Source organism: Chelonia mydas, chromosome 4 (assembly GCF_015237465.2).
Source record: "Chelonia mydas isolate rCheMyd1 chromosome 4, rCheMyd1.pri.v2, whole genome shotgun sequence".
NCBI lineage: Eukaryota > Metazoa > Chordata > Testudines > Cheloniidae > Chelonia > Chelonia mydas.
Window position 1 is genome coordinate 71,965,029 of NC_057852.1, and position 22,597 is coordinate 71,987,625.

Sequence of the window (22,597 nt, forward strand, 5' to 3'; positions counted from 1 at the left end):
TGATAAATGATCACTTACACCAAAAATCACAATATTTTCAAGTTACACCAGTCCCAAGAGACCAGTCGGTCACACAGGTTGACTTGCATCCTAGATTTCACACCAAAGGCAATGCTAACAAAAGCTTATTAGCTAAGAAAATGGAATAAGTTATTGAGTGGTTAAAGCAGGTAAAATGTATGTACAGTCTATAATTTCAAAAGGTAGCAGAGATGTAGTAATCTGGCCAGTTTCCCAAATGTCTTTTAGGACTACACAGAGTAACTCTGAGGATCTCCATCTTCGTATTCAGTTATTCTGCCCCGTTAGAATCCAAACAGTTCAGAGATGAAGAATTATTACTTCTGTCCATATTTATAGCTTCTTCTCACAGAAACGAAGTGATCACAGCAGTTTCTACACAGGTCTCTTCTTCATTAGGTGCTGGAGGAGGGAGAGGAACACACTTAACGAAGTATTTGATCCTTGATCTCACACAGTGGCTCATTTGCATTTAATGAACAGGATTTAACATAATCTTGTAAGAGACCATCATTTGCATTACACAAGGCTTCTTTCTCATTTGATGGGTTACTTAATTACAGGGGTATATACAATGTGAATGTTTGCTGTTACAGTATAACATAGGGTATAGTTGAGTGAGAATAATACATGCAGCATATTTATTTTGATAATGCTAACACACAGGTAAACAATGCTAACACACAGGTTTCCAGCTGTGCATTTGTAAGGATTCAGTGAGGCATCAGAGCTTGGAATGAACCAGCACCTGGTCTGCCAGCATGAAAATGGGTATGTCTACAGTACAACTGGGAGCAAGCCTTCAGACTGGGTATACAGACTCATGCTAGTGGGGTTTGATCTAATGCACTATAGATAGCAGTGTGAATGTTGTGGCTTAGACTCTGAAGCCCACATGACCCCCTACACTTGAAAGCCTGAACTCCAGTGAGAGCCACAATATTCACACTGCTAATTTCACTGTACTATCTCAAGCCCTGCTTAACATGAATCTGTCTCTCTGATCTGGAGCATCCCAGCTGCAGTATAGACATACCCTGTGTGGCATATTTTCTAATCCTTTTATCATTCTTGTCTCTTCTCTGAACCCTCCCCAATTTATCAACATCTTTCTTGAATTGTGGACATCGTAACTAGACGCAGTTGTGTAGAAGTCCAGTAGTGGTTGCAACAATGCCAAATTTGGAGGTAAAAGAACTTCTCTATTCCTACTGCTAACCCTCTGTTTGTGCATCCAAAGATCTCATTAGCCCTTTTGGCCACAGTGTCGCACTAGGAGCTCATGTTCAGCTGATTATCCACCATGACCCAAAAATCTCTTTCAGAGTCACTGCTTCCAGGATAGAGTCCTCCATTCTGTATGTATGGTTGACGGTCCTTTTTCCTAGATGTTATGCTTATATTTGGCTATATTAAAAATGCATATTGTTTGTTTGTCCAGCTTACCAAACAGTCAAGATTGCTCAGATCTTTTAGCAGTCTTTTCATTATTTACCGTTCCCCCCAGTGTCTGAGTCATCTGCAAACTGTATCAGTTATTATTTTTTGTCTTCTACCAGGTTACTGATGATAAAGTTAAATAGCATAGGGTCACAAACTGATCCCTCTGAGACTGCCCCCAAGAAACAACACCCAATCAATTATGATCCCCCATTTAGTTATAAATTGAGACTTATCCAGCTTTTTAATCCATTTAATGTGTGCCATGTGAATATTTATATTCTAGTTTTTTAATCAAAATGTCATGAGGTAACAAATCAAATGCCTTACAGAAGTCAAAGGTAACAGTGTTGATGTTATACACTTAATCAGCCAAACTTGTAATATCATAAAAAATTCAGGTTAGTTTGGCAGGATCTACTTTCCATAAATCTATGTTATTAACATTAATTATATAATCTTCCTTTAATTCCTCATTAATCGAGTCCCATATCAGCTGCTTCGTTATCTTGCCCAGAGTCGATGTCAGGCTGATGACCTATAATTACCCAGGTCATCCTGTTTATCCTTTTTATATATTGACACAACATTAGTTCTTTTGCAGTCTTCTGGAACTTCTCCAGGGAGGGTTCCAAGACTTATTGAAAATCAACATTAGTGTTTCAATGAGATCATCAGCCAGCTCTTTTAAAATTCTGGGATGCAAGTTATCTGGACCTTCTGATTTTAAAATATCTAACCTAGGAAACTACTTTTTAACATCCCTCCTGAGATACTAGTGGAATCATAGAACTGGAATGGACCTTGAGAGGTCATCTAGTCCAGTCCCCTGCACTCAAGGCAGGACTAAGTATTATCTAGACCACCCCAGACAAGTGTTTGTCCAACCTGCTCTGAAATATCCCCAATGAATGAGATTCCACAACCTCCCTAGGCAATTTATTCCAGTGCTGAACCACTCTGACAGTTAGAAAGTTTTTCCTAATGTCCGATCTAAACTGCCCTATGTATGTGTGCAACTGATTGTTCCTTCCTAATTGGAGTACTTTGCATTTGTCCTTATTGAATTTCATCCTATTTACTTCAGACCATTTCTCCAGTTTGTCAAGATCATTTTGAGGGTTAATCCTATCTTCCAAAGCACTTGCAACCCCTCCCAACTTGGTATTGTCCGCAAACTTTATAAGTGTACTCTCTGTGCCATTATCTAAATCATTGATGAAGATATTGAACACAACTGGACCCTGTGGGATCACACTCGTTATGCCCTTCCAGCATGAATGTGAACTACTGATAACCACTCTCTGGGAACGATTTTCCCACCAGTTATGCACCCACCTTATAGTAGCTCCATCTAGGTTGAATTTCCCTAGTTTGTTTATGAGATGGTCATGCGAGACAGTATCAAAAACCTTACTAAAGTCAAGATATACTACATCTACTGTTTTCCCCCTATCCACAAGGCTTATTACCCTGTCAAAGAAAGCTATCAGGTTGGTTTGACGTGACTTGTTCTTGACAAATCCATGCTGACTGTTGTTTATTATCTTCTAAGTGTTTGCAAATTGATTGCTTAATTATTTGCTCTATTATCTTTCCGGGTACAGAAGTTAAGCTAACTGGTGTGTAATTCCCCAGGTTGTCCTTATTTCCCTTTTTATAAATGAACACTGTATTTGCCCTTTTCCAATCTTCTGGAATGTCTCCCGTCTTCCTTGACTTTTCAAAGATAATCGCTAATGGCTCAGATATCTCCTCAGTCAGCTCCTTGAGTGTTCTAGGGTGCATTTCATCGGGCCCTGGGGATTTGAAGACATCTACCTTGTCTAAGTAATTTTTGACTTGTTCTTTCCCTATTTTAGACTCTGATCGTACCTCATTTTCACTGGCATTCATTCACTATGTTAGATGTCCACTTGCCACCAATCTTCTTGTTGAAAAACTGAAACAAAGAAGTCATTAAGCACCTCTACCATGGAAAATGTCATCATGTGACATCTGTTTTTTTTTCCCAACTATAGAAAAAAATCGAACACTTCTGCCTTTGCTGCATTATTATTGACAAGTTTACCATATCCATCTAGTAATGGACCAATTCTCTTTGTTCCTAATATACTTTAAAAACTCCTTATTGTTCTTAACTCTTCTGGATATAGATTCCTCTGTCTCTTTTCCTTATCAATTTTCTACAATTCCCAGCTTCTGACTGCAATTCATTACTATTGACTTCCCCTTTCTTCCATTTGTTTTATATAGATATCTGCTTTGACTTCCCATATGAACCATGTTGGTATATTAACCATATAACCTTCTACTTAGTTGTGGTATTATGACTTTTGAGGATTAAGTAAAAAATATTCTTAAACAATTCCCAATCATCATGCACAGTTTTTCCTGATTACTTTCTTCCTCAGAGCTGATTTGACTCTCAGTTGTGTTCATTTTTGTGAAATTGGCCATTTTAAAACACCAAGTATATGTGGTACTCATTTGGACTTTCTTCTGTTTGCACATAAAAAATGTGATCAATTCATGAGTACTTGCACCTAAGCTACCATAAATGTTTAGTTCTGTGATTGATCCCCTTTTATCTGTCAAGGTGAAGTATAATATAGAAGTCTCCCGTTGAATGCAACACTTCTTGAGTTAGGAAATTGTCATCTGTAATATTTAGAAATTCCAAAATTCATGGTGTTACATAGTGTTAAACAGTATCATTGCAGTCCACCTTTTATTAGACATCTCTTCTAAAATGCAGAAGGTCAAGAGCAACAGGGCACTGACAGATTTACTCCCATTTAAATTTGTCAGGGGTTCCAGACTTTTGGGCCATACCCTGCAATTCTTACTCGGATGGAACTAGAGAGACAAGGTGGGTGAGGTAATATCTCTTATTGGATGAACTTCTGTTCTTGAAAGAGCATGCTTTCGAGCTACGCAGAGCTCTTCTTCAGCATCTGGGAAAGGTGCTCAGAGTATCACAGCAAAATACAACATGGGACGGATTGTTTAGCATAAGTAGTTAACACATACTGTAAGAGACCATGTAAGGTGAAGTGGCCAGTTAACACCTCTGCAGCCATAGGACAAAAAACAGGGTTAGCAGATTCCAGATTATTGTAATAAGCCACAAATCCAGTGTCTGTTTTAAGACAATGATTTTTAAAGTCTAGCAAAGTTATGAATTTAACTTCCCAGACTTCTGTTTTGCGTTGTGAGGGTTTCTTTTGAAGATGAGGACTGAGAGATCAGTTATGGAGTGATCACTTTGTCAAAGGGTTCACCTATGAATTATAGGGTGTTTTTGTCTTTTATCATTTTTCTGCGTGAGTTCATTCAAGTGTGTAGTGACTGGCTTCACCAAATATAATTGTTATTGGGTCATTTAGTGCACTGAATGAGGTACACCACATGCTGTGATAAGCATGTGTAAGACCCATGAATTTTGAAAGGTGTGTTGTGGGGTGGGCATTGATCATTGTAGTGGGGGAGATATGTCTGTAGGTTTTGCATCTATTGTTCTGGCAGGATCAGGTGCCACTTTGAGTTGGTATGTCTTGTTCTGTGGAGCTTGCTTCTGATGATGAGTTTGGCAAGGTTGGGTGTTGTTTGAAGAGGGGGGGTTAGGAAAGATTTCTTTCAGGATGTGATCCCCTTCAAATACAGATTGTAATTGTTTGTTGGTGCCTTAAAAGGGTTCCAGTGTGGGGCAATAGGTGACAAGTAGGGGCATGTAGTTGGAGGGCAGGGTTTCTGTATTGAAACAGGTATTTGGGAGGCTCATTCAATGATGCAATATACTTGTCTGGAATGTCCTTGTCTGGTGAAGGCAGTTTTAAGTGTGTTAAATTGTATATCTCAAACTTTCTCCTGGGAGCATATTCAGTGAATCTGAATGCCTCGCTGTAGATAACAGATTTCTTGGTGTGTTTTGTACGGTTACTGGTAAGTGACCTTCCTGGTAGGTAAGTGTGGTGATCCATGGGTTTCTTGCGTATAGTTGTCTGCAGGGTTCAATTGTTGTAGCTGATCATGGTGTCCATGAAGTTGATGCTGATGCAGGAGTATTCTAGAGAGTTGTTTGGAAGGGTGGCAGTCGTTGACATTGTGATGGAAATCTATGATGGAGTTTAGGTAGTCTGTCCAGAGGATGAAAATATCATTGATATCTCCCAGGTATATCACTGAGTTTCTGCCCTTGTCCAGAAAGTCTTCCTCAAGGTGAAGAGGTTGGAATTTTGGGGAGCCATCCTGGGGAGCCTTGGCTGTCACCATGGTTTGGACAAAGTGTTTGAATATAAAATTGTTATGGGTGAAGATGAAATGGATGAGGTTGGCAATGTGTTTAGGGTGGATATCTGAGTATTGTTCATTGTCTTGCAGATATTTGTTACAGACAGCTAACCCGTCATTGTGAAGGATGTTGTAGCAGAGGGAGGTGACGTCCATGGTCGGAATGATAGTGTTCTGAGGGAGGTTGTTAATGTTGCAGAGTTTCTGGAGGAAATCGGTTGTGTTCTGAAATAAGCTGGACTTTTTGTGTGCTGAGTGATTTGAGGATGGTTTCTATGAGCCCTGATACTCCTTCAGTAAGAGTGCCATGGCCAGATATGATGGGGATGCCTGGGTTCCCTTGTCTGTGTATCCTTGGAAACATGTAGAAGATACCTGGGATGGGTGTGTGAGGAATGAGGTTGTAGAGTTTTTCTTGGGGTTGTTTGGGAAAGGATTTGATGGTGTCCTTAAATTCCTGGGTGAATTGTGGAGTGGGGTTGTGTTTTGAGTTCTTTATAATAACAAGGCAAATCAACAGCTTTCTAACATAGTTGTCCTGGTGGAGAATTATGATGGCACCCCCTTTGTCTGCTTGTTTGATTGCTGTCTGGTGGATGGATTTCAGGGGCTTCATTGTCTTGTGACTGCAGTGGTGTTAATTGACCACTTCACCTTGAATCGTTTCTTACAAAATGTGTGAATTACTTATGGAAATCTGTTCCACTTTGGATTTAGCTGTGAGTACCTTTCCCAGGCCTGATGAGCTCTGTGTAGCTTGAAAGTTTCTCTTTCAAGAACAGAAGTTCATCCAATAAAAGATATTCCTCACCTACCTTGTGTCTCTAATGTCCTGGGACCCACACAGCTATAACTACACTGAAATCAGAACAACCTCACAGTCATTTCAATTTTCAAGACTGAACGCCAAATGCTGTCGTCCTTTCTTTCCCCATCATCCTTTCCAGCTATTGTCTCATAAGACACTTTTCCCACCATTGCTACCACTGGTGTCATTCCATTAGCAGTAACAAGAGTGGGAGTGCTGATATCTGACAGCATTCTTATTATTGTTTCATCAAGACCTGCTCTGAGCATGGTTAAAGAACACAGAGGTACAAAATGATTGTGCCCTTTCTAAGCTAGTGGGAATTTGCTACAATGGGTGGAGTGGTAGCGATAGTGAAAGGTTTTTAAGGAGGAGAGTTGAGGGTATGTAATGGGCTCTAAGCAGAGGTTCTTAGAAGTTCTCCTCCTCCTATCCTATGTCAACCTACCAGCTGTTAGGGGCCTTCCCCTACCCAGAGCATCAGGCCTATGAATACAGTGGACAGTCTTTTGGTTGACCAACCACAATATAACCTACATGGTGCTCCAGCATTTGACCTTGAATAAGGACTGTACGGTTCAGCCAATAGTTCATAGTCTATCTGGTGTGCTTATATGAAAAAGTGTGAAAGTTAAGGTATAAGCACTCCTAACTTTTACCCATCGTGGAGGATTGGGGAAACCTGACCAACCCAACTCAGAAGAAAAAAAAATATTTAAAAGGTTCCTACATTTATACTGCAACCAGGGCTGTAGTTCTCAGCTCATTTAAATGTTCCTGTGCTAGCTTTAAGCTAGACAGCTCTCTAAAAATAGCAGTAAGATTGCAATAGCATGGATTTCAATGTGGATTAGATACGTGAGTTCATAGCTGGGATCCACGTGGGCTTTACAAGTGGTTCAGAAGACTCTGCAACTGTGAGCTCACTGCTATTTTTAATGAGCTAGCTAGATTAAAGCTAGCATGGGTACATCTATGTGAACTGTAAATTACGCTCCCTGTCTCAGTATAGCCATAGCCTTAGTGTTGTGCTCTTTGGTGTTGGTTTATATGTGGCAAGACATCTCCTGCTAAAGCCTGTGCAAATACTTATCAAAAGGAAAGATTTGGGGGGGTGGGCAGCAAACATGAGAACGGAATATTTGAGAGAAAAAGAGTAGAAACATTTAGGGTGAAATTCCCCCCTCACATTCCAAGCAATGGTGTTTCATAGAGGACACTATGAAAGGATTGTGAGCAGGAAGGAATTTTCTTCACAAACTGGGAGGATTAAGTAAACTTAATCCTTCCATGTTGCTATTATATTTCCATAAACTGGCATAACAGTAGCTACCACTATGCAACCTCTATACAGGCTGTGTTGGCCATCAATTCTGCGTATTCTTGCCCCTTATCCAACCCAACCTAAGCCACCTCTATGGAGCCCTGATCAAGCTCCCTTTAAAGTCAATAGGACTATTTTCATGATTTCAGTAGGAACTGGATTAAGTCCTATGCTGGCATATATGGGCCTGGTAAACAGTCCACCATATGGTCACTCTCATTACTATTATTATTCTGCTTAGTTAAAAGTTACCCTGTGCTGACCGTGCTCTTTTCCTTTTTGAAATTGTTAGTTGTGAAGAACAGCACAATTTTTAGCTATAAGAGTCTTAGATAATTGCTAAACTAAAAGCTTGCTCTTAGAAATGCAACGAGTAATGCAATTATGCTTATCCAGGAAATTTAACTGTATGCACACCATCAACAAAACTTGGAGCCTAGTCCAATGAATGTTCCATGTTCACTTTCCTTTGTTTGCAAATTGAAATACTTTCTGCTACTAGAACAGAAAATCAGTTTATAAGATGCTTTTATAGATCAGCACAAATGAAAATTCACCTACATTCAGTCCTCATGCTGTTCTACATAAATGTTGATGCATTGTTTTAAAAAAAGTCAATATTTGATGCTTACATTCTGGAAAAAAGATCTTTTGCATTTTAAAAATCTGTGCAATTTGTTGTGGTATTTTTTCCCCCTGGAAGATAAGAAATATTTTCTCCATGCCTTGGAATCTTTAAGTAACCATTTTCTCCATTTTCTCAAATGTGTTTATTAAATGGTTTGTATCTAAGTTAGAAAGTTTTCTACAGGAGGATTAAAGTAATATTTAGGGGTCATTAATACAAACTGATTGCTGTTAAATTGGCAGCTTTGTTACCATGTCTTAGGAACAAATGAGTGAAGCAAAAGTAGTTCAGATCAATTTCTTATTGCTAAAACAACTTGAAAAACCTTGATTATTCACTAGTGGCCATTTAAAGCAGTTACCACATAATAATAGTTATAACAGCAACAGTTTCCACTCTATTTAGAATACAAGATAACTATATCAGCTGTGTGGTAAGTCAGCAACTATTGACTTCTAAATGGATTCTACTGAATGACATTTAAATCAAAAGACAAACTGAACTGAAAATGTTTGTAAATCAATGTTATAACCTAAAGTAATATTTGATATTCATAGTAGTCCTCTCACTAAAATAAGCATTGACACTTTTATGTCAAGAGATGATGTAAGAAAACAAACCAATTTGAAATTCTCATGCCTAGAAGTTCTGAGTCCTAACCTAAATTTTATTGATTTTTATTGTGACTTGTAATCAGTAATGTCATGTATTTTTACTTACTGATATGGATTTCCATCTTGGGTGAGCAAACAATAATGCAGAATATTTTGTCGAAGTTGCTGAGGATGTCATCCAGAAATGGAGAAAATTAGTTCTTTGCCTTCTGCTCGGACAACTAAAAAAATGGAAAAGATGAGTACCACTCAGATGTAATCATCCTAAATTTCTGTTTGAGTGTTCCTCACGCTATTTAATCTTCATTGAGAAAGAACAAATACCCAACATAGTCCTAAAGTAAGTTGTAGAAGATAAAATATTTTTCTACAATCATGATCGGCCTCACACTTAGTTGTTGTTGTTTTTTAAAAAAACAGAAATGATTGGTGGCTCAGCTTTTCCATCATAAGTAGAATGACATTCACAACATCAAACATCGCCTCCTCTCCCACAACCACAAGCCTCTATATAAATCCATGGTATGCCCACATCTTGAATACTTTGTGCAGATGTGGTCAACCCTTCTTAAGAGAGATACTGGAATTGGAAAAGGTACAGAAAATGGCAAAAAAAAAAAAAAAAAACGATCAGGGGTCTAGAACAGCTTCCATATGAGGAGAATTAATAAGAATGGGACTGCTCAGCTTGGAAAAGAGATGATTAAGGTGGGGATATGATTGAGGTCTATGAAATCACGACTGGTGTGGAAAAAGTAAATAAGGAAGTATTGTTTACTCTTTCTCATAACACAAGAACTAGGTGTCACCAAATGAAATTAAGAGGCAGCAGGTTTAAAACAAACAGAAGGAAGCATTTCTTCATACAACGTACAGTCAATCTTTGCAGTTGTGGAACTCTTTGCCAGGGGATGTTCTGAAGGCCAAGAGCATAACAGGGTTCAAAAAAGAACTAAATGAATTCATGGAGGATAGGTCCATCAATGACTATTAGCCAAGATGGGCACAGATGGTGTCACTAGCCTCTGTTTGCCAGAAGCTGGGAATGGGCGAGAGGGGATGGATTACTTGATGATTACCTGTTCTGTTCATTCCCTCTGGGACACCTGGCATTAGCCACTATTGGAAGACAGGATATTAGGGTAGATGGACCTTTGGTCTGACCCAGTATGGCTCTTCTTATATTTGCACTAAGTCAAAAGGGAACTTGGATCAAAATAAAGCACATATTTCAGAAGAGAAAGACACTAAACTTACAAAAGCTCTTATGGGTTTAGGAGGCACTTAATTACAGACTGACATAACCTTTGCATAGATTAATAACCTTTGCATGGATAAGATGGTGCTTCAGTCTTGTCTGAGGTTCTTTTGTAAAATAAAGCTCCATGTTCTTTCCATGCCTATCCCAGGGAGACCCCTTGCCACACTCCAAGCTTTAAAGCTCCTTGAGATTCTACTTGGAGTGGGACGTAAAGGCCTGAGAATGTCCATTCAGCTTTTGTCTCTTTGATGCTAATTCCTTGGGAAATGCTCTCGTTAAAGCCATACCTAAAGCGCTGTCTAACTGCATTTTTCACTGCTATGACCTGGCTGGCTGACAGTTAGGTCATGTCAAGACTTATATTATCTGAGGGAGAATATTTTCTACTGTCTAACTTATGAAATTTTAAATCTGGATTTTAGGCAAAAGCAGCTGCATGTCCTCACTCATACTTAGTAAATCTCTTCTGCTTGCATTCAGATCATAGGGAGGAACCTTGTTTTGGTTCCTCAGTCTTACAAAACATGTTTCCACAGAAGCAGAGCTCATATTCTCCCATTTCTTTGTAGTTTAACACTGATCTTACTTACAGTGCTTACGGCAGTGTTCTTCTTTATCTCTTTTATACATCCCTTGAGTTACAATATTTACCATCCATGAGTGAGACTCCTCTAAAGAGACAGTCTGGGCAGCAGTACTTCCCAAATGTACTTTCAGTCCCCATTTTTATTAAATAAAATGAGCTCAGGCCCCGCCTTCCTGTGCTCTAGAGGCAATATTCGTATATGGGTGCAAGGAATGAAATACTAGGATACTTACGTATATTAGTACACAAAGACATTGTGTGTGTATCCTCTATGCTTTACTGGTTATATACCCTTCTGACCCTGTACCTCTCGCCTGTCCCCATTCCCTTTTCTCTTCCTATCCACTCTCCTGCCCCACTCCTCTGCTGCTATTATGCAGCCACTGGACTCCTCTCCCTGACTTCCTATCCCACCTCCATTCCCTGGCTCCTATCCCACTCCCCTCTGCTACCCTCCGTACCCTGACTCCCCCTGTCCCCATCCTCATCTTCTCGTAGCCACCCTTCCCTGAGCTGGCTCCTGTCCCCTCTCCCTGTAAGCACCTTCAACCCCCATCCCCACTTCTGCACACTTCCAACCTCTGACTCATTGCAACCCTCCTCCTATTCTTCCTCTTTTTTCCCTCACCACTCTGCATTCAAATCAGTCTGCATCCGGTTTCTCTTCTCTGCTGCCTTGCTGGAAGTAATGGGAGGTTGAGAGCACAAGACAGGCAGTGTCCCTGGTTTATCTTACTGTGAGACGATGCATCCTAGTTGCCAGATGCAGCAGTTTCAGGAAAAGTCCATCTTGGGGCAGTTAGAATCTTCAGAGACTGTAGCTGCCAAACTCTAAAAAGTCTGTATTGAGCGTATATGAACTGTGATTTTTTTTCAGAAACTCATAACTTGGCCAAATTTGGGTGAATTTTCACAGAGATGGCAAAAGGCACATCCCAGATAGAAAGAAAACCCCTCTGACAAATGTCAAGGCCCTGCTCCAATGTATGGAGGCATTAGAACTTCCCAACAAAGAAGTTGTAATAATTTTTTAACCTGGGTAAAACTTAAATATAGCTGGCCAAGAAATAGATTTTTGTGAGAAATTCCATGATTTCATTTTTTTCTACTCCAAAACAGAACAAAACCAAAAAAATTGAAAATTTCTCACAAAACAAAATTCCTTTCCCTCCCCCAAAAATGGTTTCAGGTTGACTGAAACATTTTGATATTTTGTTTCAATAAAATGAAAATGTTCCCATTCTGACTGATTTTATATCTATAAAATAAAAAATTGAATAAAAAGTCATTGCAAAATGGAAAACTGAAATGTCCTGTTTTTTCTAAATGACATTTAATTGAAATTTACATGGTTTTCGCATAACATTTAGTTTTGGATTAACTGGCATTTTCCAATGGAAAAAAATTCTGTCAGAAAATTTCCAAACAGTTGAATATTTTCCCTTATCCAATTCTCGGAAATAGTTGAATCACTTTAGATGCAACTTTATAGATATATCATACTCCTGGGGGAATTCTGCACCGCTGCGCAATGCGGAATTTTGCAGAAATTAATGTGCGTTCAGAATTTCCTTTTCCCCCACAGAAATGAGCTGCAGTGCTGCTAGCCGTCACTAGGGTCCACTGGACCCTGAAGAGCCCAGCTTGCACATTGAAGACACTGAGGGAGGGAGAGGGAGCTAGATGGTTCCTGGCAGCTGGAGTTCCCAGTATGCCCTGAGGGAAGGAGAAGGCAGGATGCAGGGAACTCCATGCAAGCCTGGGACCGAGCATCAGGCTGTTTCTCCCTCTGGATCCCTGGGCTCTGGGGGTGGAGGGGGACAGGTGTCTGGGAAAGAGGGGGCGTCTCAGCTGGGGGAGGCCCCTCTGGGGGGAGACGGGGTGCAGGTATCTGGGCCGGGGGGCCTGCGGCTGGGCTTGGAGGGATGTGTGGGTACCTGGGCTGGGGGAGCCCCCACAACTGGGCTCTGGGAAGGAGGTGGTTAGGGTGTATTGGCTGGGGGGCTCCTGAAGGTGGGCTTTGGGGGGGTGACTTCCTAGCTGGGCTCTGGGGGGGCGAGGGAGCAGAGAAACAGGAACTGAGTTCTCATAGGGGTTTCTTCAACACTGTACTCTGGGGAAATTTGTGCGTGTGTCTGTATTGTTACAGACATACTTGCTGGCAGGTATTTTGAAATAAATTACCAAAATAATTGAAGCTGGCATGATTATGTAGTGTTATTTTGACAAATAAAATTTGCAGAATTTTAAAATATTGTTTCCAGAATTTTTAATTATTTGGCATAGCATTTTTAATTTTTTGGCACAGAATGCCCCCCAGAGTAATATCAGTTGGAGGCAGACACTTAGCATGGAAAATTTCAACTCAAACTGTTAAAGATTAGCAAAATTATAAGCAGTTGTAAGCCAGGTATTAAAATGGGAAGTATTGGGCAACCTTAAGTATAGTACCACTTATAACTAGGTGAAAGTTCCAAGTCCCACCAAAATACGGGTCAGACCCATACAGTGAGAGAGCCTGGTCTAGATATGTAACTCTGCTTCCCTCTGGACAACAGCTTCCAGGATTCTCACTCATTCACTCACTCTTCTCTCTGCAGAGTGTGGGGCTTGAATGATGAAGTGATATGTAGGGAGTCATCAAAGGAGTACTCATTTGTCCTGCATCTAGTCCTTGTTCAGGAATGATTTATATGCTCTTGTATCCATTTCAACTAAACCCTGGCCCTGTATTTTTATGTGTAATTAAAGATTAGGAGGTTCTTTCATCCTGAAGCTGAAACATGATCAACAGGGCAGATCCCTGAAGCAATCTACAGATGTCTGAGGATCAAAAATCTTCAGAGGTAGGAAAGCTTCCGAAATGATTTATGCTGGAGGCATGAGACCCAGGAGTAAGCGTCCTGCATCAGGATGTAAATTTTCATAGGTCCAAAGAAGCATGTGGAACTATGATAATTCTTACCAGCTGATGATATGCCCTGATATCTTCAGATAAGTAGAATTACAGGTAATTTAGCCTTTTAAAAATAACTAGATTACATAGACATGAAGAAAAGCAGACTGTTAGGGGCTGGAAACTTTTAATGATGGACACTAAACATATGAAACTTCAGATTTTCTCTTTCAGATTAGAAGACAGCACACATTTTTCTAAGAACTCTCTGAATGTAAAGCTTTAAGTATATTTTTCTTATATCATGATCAGTTAACATAACCTCTTGTTTTCATGAACAAAAACTACTGCCAGTTCTATGCCACTTGTCAAGGCTGAATTCCCACTCTGGCACTTCGAGTACAGAAGGTGGGAGCCCACAAGGATTTTTAAAATTAATACTTGCCAATTCAGGCTTGTATTAAACTCCCAAGGTTATAACTTTTCTCTGACCTTGGCTTGGTAAACGCTGCCACCACCCAAATGCAAAAAAACCCCTTGAACCCAGGAAAGAGCACTTGAGAATTCCTCCCTGTGGAGTACCCTCAAGCCCTTTTACCCCTGCCCCCTTCCAGGGAAGAGCTGAGAAAGAAAACAAAGGAAATTAGCTGTTGCTACCAGCTAATCAAACATTCACAAACCTCTTAGGACACCAAAAATCCAATCCTGTTCTTAAAGGTAAATTTTATTAAACACAAAAAGGAAACAAAAATACATCTGGAACTTAGATTTTTGCTAGATTTTGAAAGAGCAATTCCAAAATAGCTTTCTTGGGGGTTTAGCTTAAAGGTTACAAGCAAACAAAAGCATCTGGGGTTAGCCCAGAGGAGATTCACATGCCAAAATAAAGAAATAAACCTGATCACATCTATCTAAACATTCCTAATTTACTTACATATTTGGGAGGTTTCAAATAAGTAATTCTAGGTATGATCTGATGATCATTCCTGGCTTAAAGCTTTATACAGCATTCCTGCTTCCCTCTGTTCCCCTCTTTTCTGGAGAGACACAACAGACACAAGGGAATGCTTCTTTCCAAATTTAAAAAAGTTCTAGCCCTTTACAGGTAAAGCAAGCAGAGAACAGACACCAAGAGGGATTTTACAGCTAACTGGCTGGCTGGGTGTCCATAAAAGGGAGCTACCCCCTCTTCATTTATCACACCATTTGTTCTGAGGATTAAGCTTCCCAATGCCACAACCCTGGCACGGATATTTTTATTTATTATTTGTGTTCTTCACCGTAGTGTCTGTAGCTATAGCATTTACTGCAGCTCTATTCCAATTTCTTTCTCCTCCAGTGAAGGGGTTGTGCAGAAAAAGGAGTACTTGTCTCAGTTTATATGGCAATGAAAAAATTAAGAGCTGGCTGTACCTTGCTAACAGTTAAGAGTGCTTCTCAATGTCACGGATACTTGTGAGGAGAATATGATAATGAAAGTTGTGCCTCGCATCTGTTCCCAAGACTGTTGGGTTTTTAATTAATGTTTTCTGGAAAATATAAGGCCAAAACCAAGTTTCATTATATTGTTCAAAGAACACTAATAGACTCTCTTCTGCAATTACTACTGATGTAAGGATAAGGTTAAACAGAAATTAAAAGGAACAACAGTCACAAGAATGACATGCTTGCAAGCTGCATAGCAACTTTAAAAAAATACCACAATAGAAGCTCAAACTAAATGTGTATCCCATTTTTTTTTAAAAAAAAAGGAAGAGTACCAAAACAATGCCACCATAGCTAACCAGCAGAGTAAAAGAGGCCATTAGAGACCAAAAGACATCTTTCAAAAATTGGAAGTCAAATCCTACTCAGGAAAATAGAAAGGCACATAAACTCTGGTAAGTCAAGTATAAACGTGTAATTAGGCAGGCCACAAAGAATTTGAAGAGCAACTAATGGAAGCAAAAACCAACAGCAATTTTTTTTAAACTACATCAGAAGCAGGAAGCCTGCCAAACAATCCGTGGGGCTACTTGAGGGGCTCACATAGCACTCAAGGAAAATAAGGCTGTTGCAAAGAATATATTTAGCTTCTCCGCCTCTCTCTTCACTACGAAGAATGTGAGGGAGATTCTCATATCTGAGCCATTCTTTTTAGGTGACAAATCTGAGGAACTGCCCCAGATTGAGGTATCAATAGAGGATGTTTTGGGAACAAATTGATAAATTAAACAGTAATAATCACTGGGACCAGAAGGTATTCAGCCAAGAATTCTGTGTGAGGGGATGAATCAGGTATCATACTTATACAATCTTTGGCTTCTTTGCTGCACTGGATAAGAAGGCATGCAAACTATGATCTGAACATCCATTAGGGCCTGGGCTGAGGTCACCAACTCTTTCCCATGGGTTACTAAAAAGATATGGGATCATAATGACTTTGCATCACTGTTGACTGGAGCTGATTTTGAAATACTGACCTCGAGATAAAAGGCTCTATAGCCCACTAAATGTAGTGTAGCTATCCATGCCAGACGTTATTTGGTTTGAAAGTTTACCTCAGAATTAAGGAGCTTTGAGACATTGTTGCAAAATGATGAGCTTTTAAGTATGTCTTTTATTGGATGGCATTATATAAATGCAGTTGTTGATTAACAGTTCTGAAATACCTTTGTCTTGAAGTTAGCTGCAAAAGATTAGTGTTGATATCCAGAGACATATTTTTTATAGCACAATGGCATCCATTGTATTGAATATTTAGATGTAGAGCTGGAGTTGTACTTGCGTAAGTCTTTGTTTGAATATATACCATCTAGTAAAATAACTTTTCATTGTCTACCAGTTTTGCCTTTTTGAGTAAAGAACTAATTTTACAATTCTTCCCTTTGAATAATAAAGGGATCATTCAAATTCTGCTTTTCATATGATATTCCAAAAATATTTTGAGTAAATATATCCTTATAAAGAGAAATAGTATTTAGAATGCACATCCTCTACTAGTTACTCAGGAAAAATTCCCACTGAAGCCAGATAATCTAGTTCTGAGTTTACATCAGCATTACACTATTGTACCTTCAATTTTTTCTAATTTAAAGTGTTATATTTGTAAAATCCTTGCTATTGAGTACTTGAATAAAAAAGGACCCAGTAGTTATTGAATATTAGTTTCGTGGCAGGTACTGTTTAGGTAGTTAATGCTACTTAATTAAATACATAATTTAGTTAGTGATGTGATTGATTGAAGAGTTAAAGACACTGTTTGGATATACTGAGTCATTTCACACCAGAAAATGTGATGGCTGAAGAGAGCAAACAGTTGAGTTGTATATACGGAGTCCATTCTACTCTCCTGTGTTCTTATACACCTCCTTTTTTTTTTCCCCTTCTCAGCTGTAAGCACAAGGTATACTTGGAAAAGCTGCCAAATACTAGCATAATTATCCCATTTCATAACGAAGGATGGACTTCACTCTTGCGAACCATATACAGCATTATCAACCGGACTCCAGACATCCTTATAGCTGAAATCATTCTTGTGGATGACTTCAGTGACAGAGGTAAGGTCCAGTGGGTAAGATTGTGACTATGTAGAAATTAAAGGAGAGGAAAATATAAAGAAACAAAATCTGTTTGACCAGTTGTACCCAGAAAAGATCAGTTTAGTTGTTATAGTTTGCTCATGCATTGAGCACTGCTTGTTTAGTTAGGTTTTCATGGTTAGCTTCTGTGTTACTATGGATGAAGGGTGAAATATATTTTAGATTAAGAAGAAGAAAAAGATAAAAGTTCTCTCATGCCTTCCCACTAATAAAATGTTCAAATTGGTGTATCTTTCTGAAATGCTGCAAATTGTAATGTTGTAAACGTCTCTTTTTCTCTAGGCTTTATTCTCTCCAGTAAAAACCTATTAACTTTCACCTTTTGGATGTGACTTGACAGATTTCTTAACTTATGTTTATTGCATGAGGCAACTCCATTTAACTGTACAAAATAGCCATACCGAAGAATGACAATATAATTTTTTCCAAATATTAGTCTTTTGACTAGAAAGGGATAATTGCTTCAGAACATGAATTAGTTAAAATTTCTAGAAGTCTAGATACAGTAAAACTAAAAAAATCTCCTTTTTTGTTTTGTTTTTGTTTTGAAGCCTTAGCCTCTGAGTTGCTGAAAGTGTTAGTCATCCTCCATCATTAGTTCTTAAATTCAGTGTCATGAAGTCCCCTCTCTTCTTGGTAAAATCCAACAATGGCAGTTTGAGATTTTGATAAAAAAATCAAATAATTATTTCTTTTCAAATGTACATTATTTTTCTGATCCTAAATCTTGTAAACAACTTTGAATTTTAAAACTATCAGTGGGTACTTGATTTAGGTGAACCTTTCTCTGAACTGCAATCCACCAAAGTTGTTGCTCATCTCCAAATGGATTGATATGTGGTGTAAAGGGGAAACTGCATTCTTGGGTAGTTTTCAAGATAATTAGCTTTTGTCTCAGTATGGAATTTATCAGAGCAAATTTCTGACCTACAACTATGATGGCAGGAAGCCTTTAGGTGTCTGAGAAAAATGTTTGAGGACCATTGCTGTGACAGAGCATTTCTCAGCAAGATTTTTATTTCACAATAATATTTGGGGGTGGAGGGAATGGTGACACATGCATCTATCTTGGCTTCTCATCACTGTCATCTCTATTGCCATATAGATTTTGATGAACTGTCCTTCTACATATAATGTAGTTTAACTGTAATCATGAAGTAAGCAAGTGTAATGCTGGCTGCTCCCTGCTTGATGGATTCTATATTATTACCAGAGTTTTCTGGGACAAGAATCATAAGGTAGCGTTGCAATTTTTCGATAGGCAAGTGATTTTCCAGTAGTAAACAATTTGTAGAGACATCTGTAAGGAGAAGTCTTACTGGTTGTCTGAAAACATACTAGAAGTTAAAAAGAATAATTTTACTACAAGAGAACATTGTTACTGAGACCCTGTTCTCTCATAAGGACTCATGACCATATATGTGTTGAGAATATGATTGTATATTAGTGGTGTTTTATGAAGGTTTTACTGACTATAAAAGTAGCTTTTATAATATTAAATGTTATTGGTCTACCAGGTTTAAATCTACCTCCTGGTTATGAGAGAGAGTCAGTTACAATTAATCAAAGAATCTTGTCTCTCTTTTAGCAGTTTTCATTGTGTTGGTTTGTTTTTTAGTGAGGGCCCTTTCCTGTAAGCAAGACCTCTCTTTACCAGGGTGAAAATATTTTGTGTGAATAAGTGTCACCACATTTCAACTTTTAGAGTACATTTTCAAAACATTGTGCACAGTTTTAGCCAAACTCTATGGGAGTCACAAAGTTCAAAACTGCATGCAGCTTTGAGAAAGTCTTAACCCAACAAGACATTTGTTGTTAATACAGGGATAAAGATAAGGCTTCTGAAAGAGACAATACAAGACTGTGTCCCTCTGAAAAATAAATACTAGTTTAAAGAAATTACTTGCCAAACCTCTGTTCCTACCTCAAAGATGCTTGACACTAAAATAGTGTTTAAAAAAAAATCTTCCAGTCCAAATGCTGATTCAATAGTATCTAAACATTTCATGGAAACTTGAATTGTTGTGGGGGCTCTCCAGCTCCATAATAGTAGAAATACCTTATCTGTAATTAGTAAAATCCGTTCTTCATCCTGTACGGGAACTTTTTGGAAGACTAGGAGAGGAAGCAAAGAAGGCATATCTAAAACAGTCTAGGGCTAATTAATCTCTTGGATACATGTGTTATTGAAATCCATGGGAATAGAGAGCAAATTGTTGTACTTTATCACCTCTGTGCTAGAGATGTTTTCACATGTGCTAGTGATGAATGTGTATCCATTAGTGTCACTGTCCTTTTTCCTAATAAGTGCCATATTGTGGGTGCCTGATTTATTCTAGTTCCTCTTGTTCTGGACCCAGTTATATTGTTTACATAATGTTACATTTGTGCCATGGTATTCAGCTGAAAAGCGTGAATTAGTGCACTTTGCCATTAAAGTTTTTATATGGTTCAGGATGGGAGTAGGTTCATTTAAACTGTACTTATCCCTTCCAAATTATTTTAAAACTGATGGTAGGTGTCTAGCATTCCCTCACAGGTCCCTTTATTAATCAACTCTTCTGTAGAACACTGTTGAGGAGAGATTACTAAGCGACAGACAAACTAGTTGGAAATACAATTATTTAGAAAAGTGGAGAACACTTAACTTCAAAGGACTGTAAAAATAGATGAAGGAATGTCAGTTCTTTTCTTATTTTATATTCTTACCTAATGCTAACACTGAAGTGCATATAAAGAGTCTTAAATGACAGACAGCAAAAATGACAGACAGCAAAAATGTTTTAGTGCATAGCATACCACTGAGCATTTGGCTAGACTATTTATGAAAAGTTATTTGTGTACCTTGATTTTATTCACATTTATTCCTTCAGCTTTAGCTATCAATACCAAAACCTTTGGATTGTTCATGCATAACATTAGCAATAAATTATGACATTTAGATGATATAAAACTGGAAGAATGACTATACCTTTTAAATCTTGATATAACCGAAACTAGGGAGCTGGTATAAAAAAAGGAAGCTAAACAAATGTTATAAAATATTGCCATGCAATATTTATTTATGAAAAAAATCTGTATTTGATGACTGTGAATGAAAGAAGCTCTCACAATCCGGAGGCAGAAATCTACATTTTGGTATATCTCAGAAGGCACAGTATCTTAAAAAGCCTTTTTTTCATATATTTCCTATTACATCTGAAGAAATCAAGAAAAATGTATTGATGTATTTAGTAGAAATAGTTCTTTTCTCTGGTTGTCTTAACAACAATGCGGTAAAAAAAGGGATGTGAAACTTTAAGTGAGCCATAGTGTTTTATATGATCATAAACAAGAATGCAAAACATAGTGTGTTGTCAAGGTCAAAGAGAAATGAGCCTGAGGCTTAAAAGAACGTAAGTAAAGGGGTGATCGAGGTGGGGGGGAGAGAAATTCAAAATACAAATACAAAATACAAAAAAGAATGTACTGTCATTTAACAAGCTCTCTAAGAGACAAGTGTTTTATTTCCATGGCATGATTTGTCTGAAAAGGCACTAACTTGGGAGCTAATAGTACTATATTACAGCAGACCTCTAGAATCAGGGGTTTGCTTCTCTTCTCCTAATGAGCTGAAGTCTGTTCTCTCAGTTAGAAAACTGCACTGATTTCTGTTTAACTGTGTTCCAGCTCTATGTGTCATTGTACTACTTATACTTCTAAAATATATATATGATCATTTTTCTGTAAAGCCCTCTTCTAATTAAGACCTTTATCAGCTGTAAAATCATTTGGTGATGCACAATATTTTCTTCCAAATTGTTTTACTGTATTTTTGCCATATAAAGTTGCTGTCTACTGAAAGCTAGAAAACAGCTTAAATCTTGCATATGTAAAAGAATGCAAAAGAGATCTAATTCTAATTTTGTTCAGAAGAAATGTGAAACATCTTTGAAAATCTTCGGGTGAAGAATATTCCAGTACCTGATCCATGCAAGCCCTCTTTTTGCATATAGTGCAAGCAAGCCTCTTCAAATTATACATCCAGGAGTTTAAAAATAGTCTAGATCAGTGGTGGGCAACCTTCAGCCCACAGGATGCACGCGGCCCGTCAGGGTAATCCGCTGACAGGCCATGAGATGTTTTGTTTACATTGACCACCCTTAGGCATGGCCGCCCGCAGCTCCCAGTGGCCGCGGTTTGCCGTTCCCAGCCAATGGGAGTTGCGGGAAGTGGTGGCCAGCACATCCCTGCGGCCTGCACTACTTCCCGCAGCTGCCATTGGGAGCTGCGGGCGGCTATGTCTGCGGACGGTCAATGTAAACAAACTGTCTCGCAGCCTGCCAGTGGATTATCCTGACAGGGCCTCAGGTTGCCCACCACTGCTACATGCAGTGCTCACCAGTGATTAAAAACTGGTACGTTATAGAAGGTGTAGTTTAGCATCTCACTGGCTCTTCACTGTATTCCCCTTGGGGAATACTTCACACATTATTCATTCATGTAGCTCCATGCCCAATTTTTCAGGGGTTTCTTGCCTGGTTTATTTAGTTGTTGGCTATTTTGTTTAGATTCTAACTTTCCTTGGACAGGGACTATATCTTCCTCAGTGTCTGTAGAGAATCAAGAGCACCATCAATGTTCAGATAATAATATCCAGCAGCAGCCAGTTTGGCCATATAGCACATATCTGACTTTATTGTTTCATGCAAGATTGCAAATAGTGATTTGGCAAGTTTGCGGGCTGCCTGTTTTAAAAGCAAAGCAGTTGTAGTTCAGCGTCAGAACTGTATGCCTTTCTCAAGAATAATAAATTCAATCTGTTTTATGGCAGATTAAATCCCATTTATTTTACTTGCAGAAGCTTTTTGAGCAGGATGTCACTTGTGACACCAGTTTATAGATGCGTGGCTTCAGATGTTGGGCAGGCATAACTTTTAGTGATTGAATTAAGGCTATGTGCCCCACACTACAAGAAGGATGTGGAAAAATTGGAAAACGTCCAGCGGAGGGCAACAAAAATTATTAGGGGGCTGGAACGCATGACTTATGAGGAGAGGCTGAGGGAACTGGGATTGTTTAGTCTGTGGAAGAGAAGAATGAGGGGGGATTTGATAGCTGCTTTCAACTACCTGAAAGGGGGTTCCAAAGCAGATAAATCTAGAC

The 22,597-nt window shown here is 38.8% G+C and overlaps 1 protein-coding gene across 4 annotated transcripts in view; it reads left to right on the top strand.

The window, feature by feature from the left end:
* GALNTL6 (polypeptide N-acetylgalactosaminyltransferase like 6) overlaps nucleotides 1–22,597 on the top strand; it is a 901,649-nt gene that overhangs the window by 450,772 nt on the left and 428,280 nt on the right. For all 4 annotated transcript variants that reach the window (XM_043545990.1, XM_043545991.1, XM_043545989.1 and 1 more), the window contains one exon: nucleotides 17,244–17,410. In XM_043545990.1, coding sequence (XP_043401925.1) covers nucleotides 17,244–17,410 — 167 coding nt within the window. The remainder of the gene's footprint in view (nucleotides 1–17,243; nucleotides 17,411–22,597) is intronic.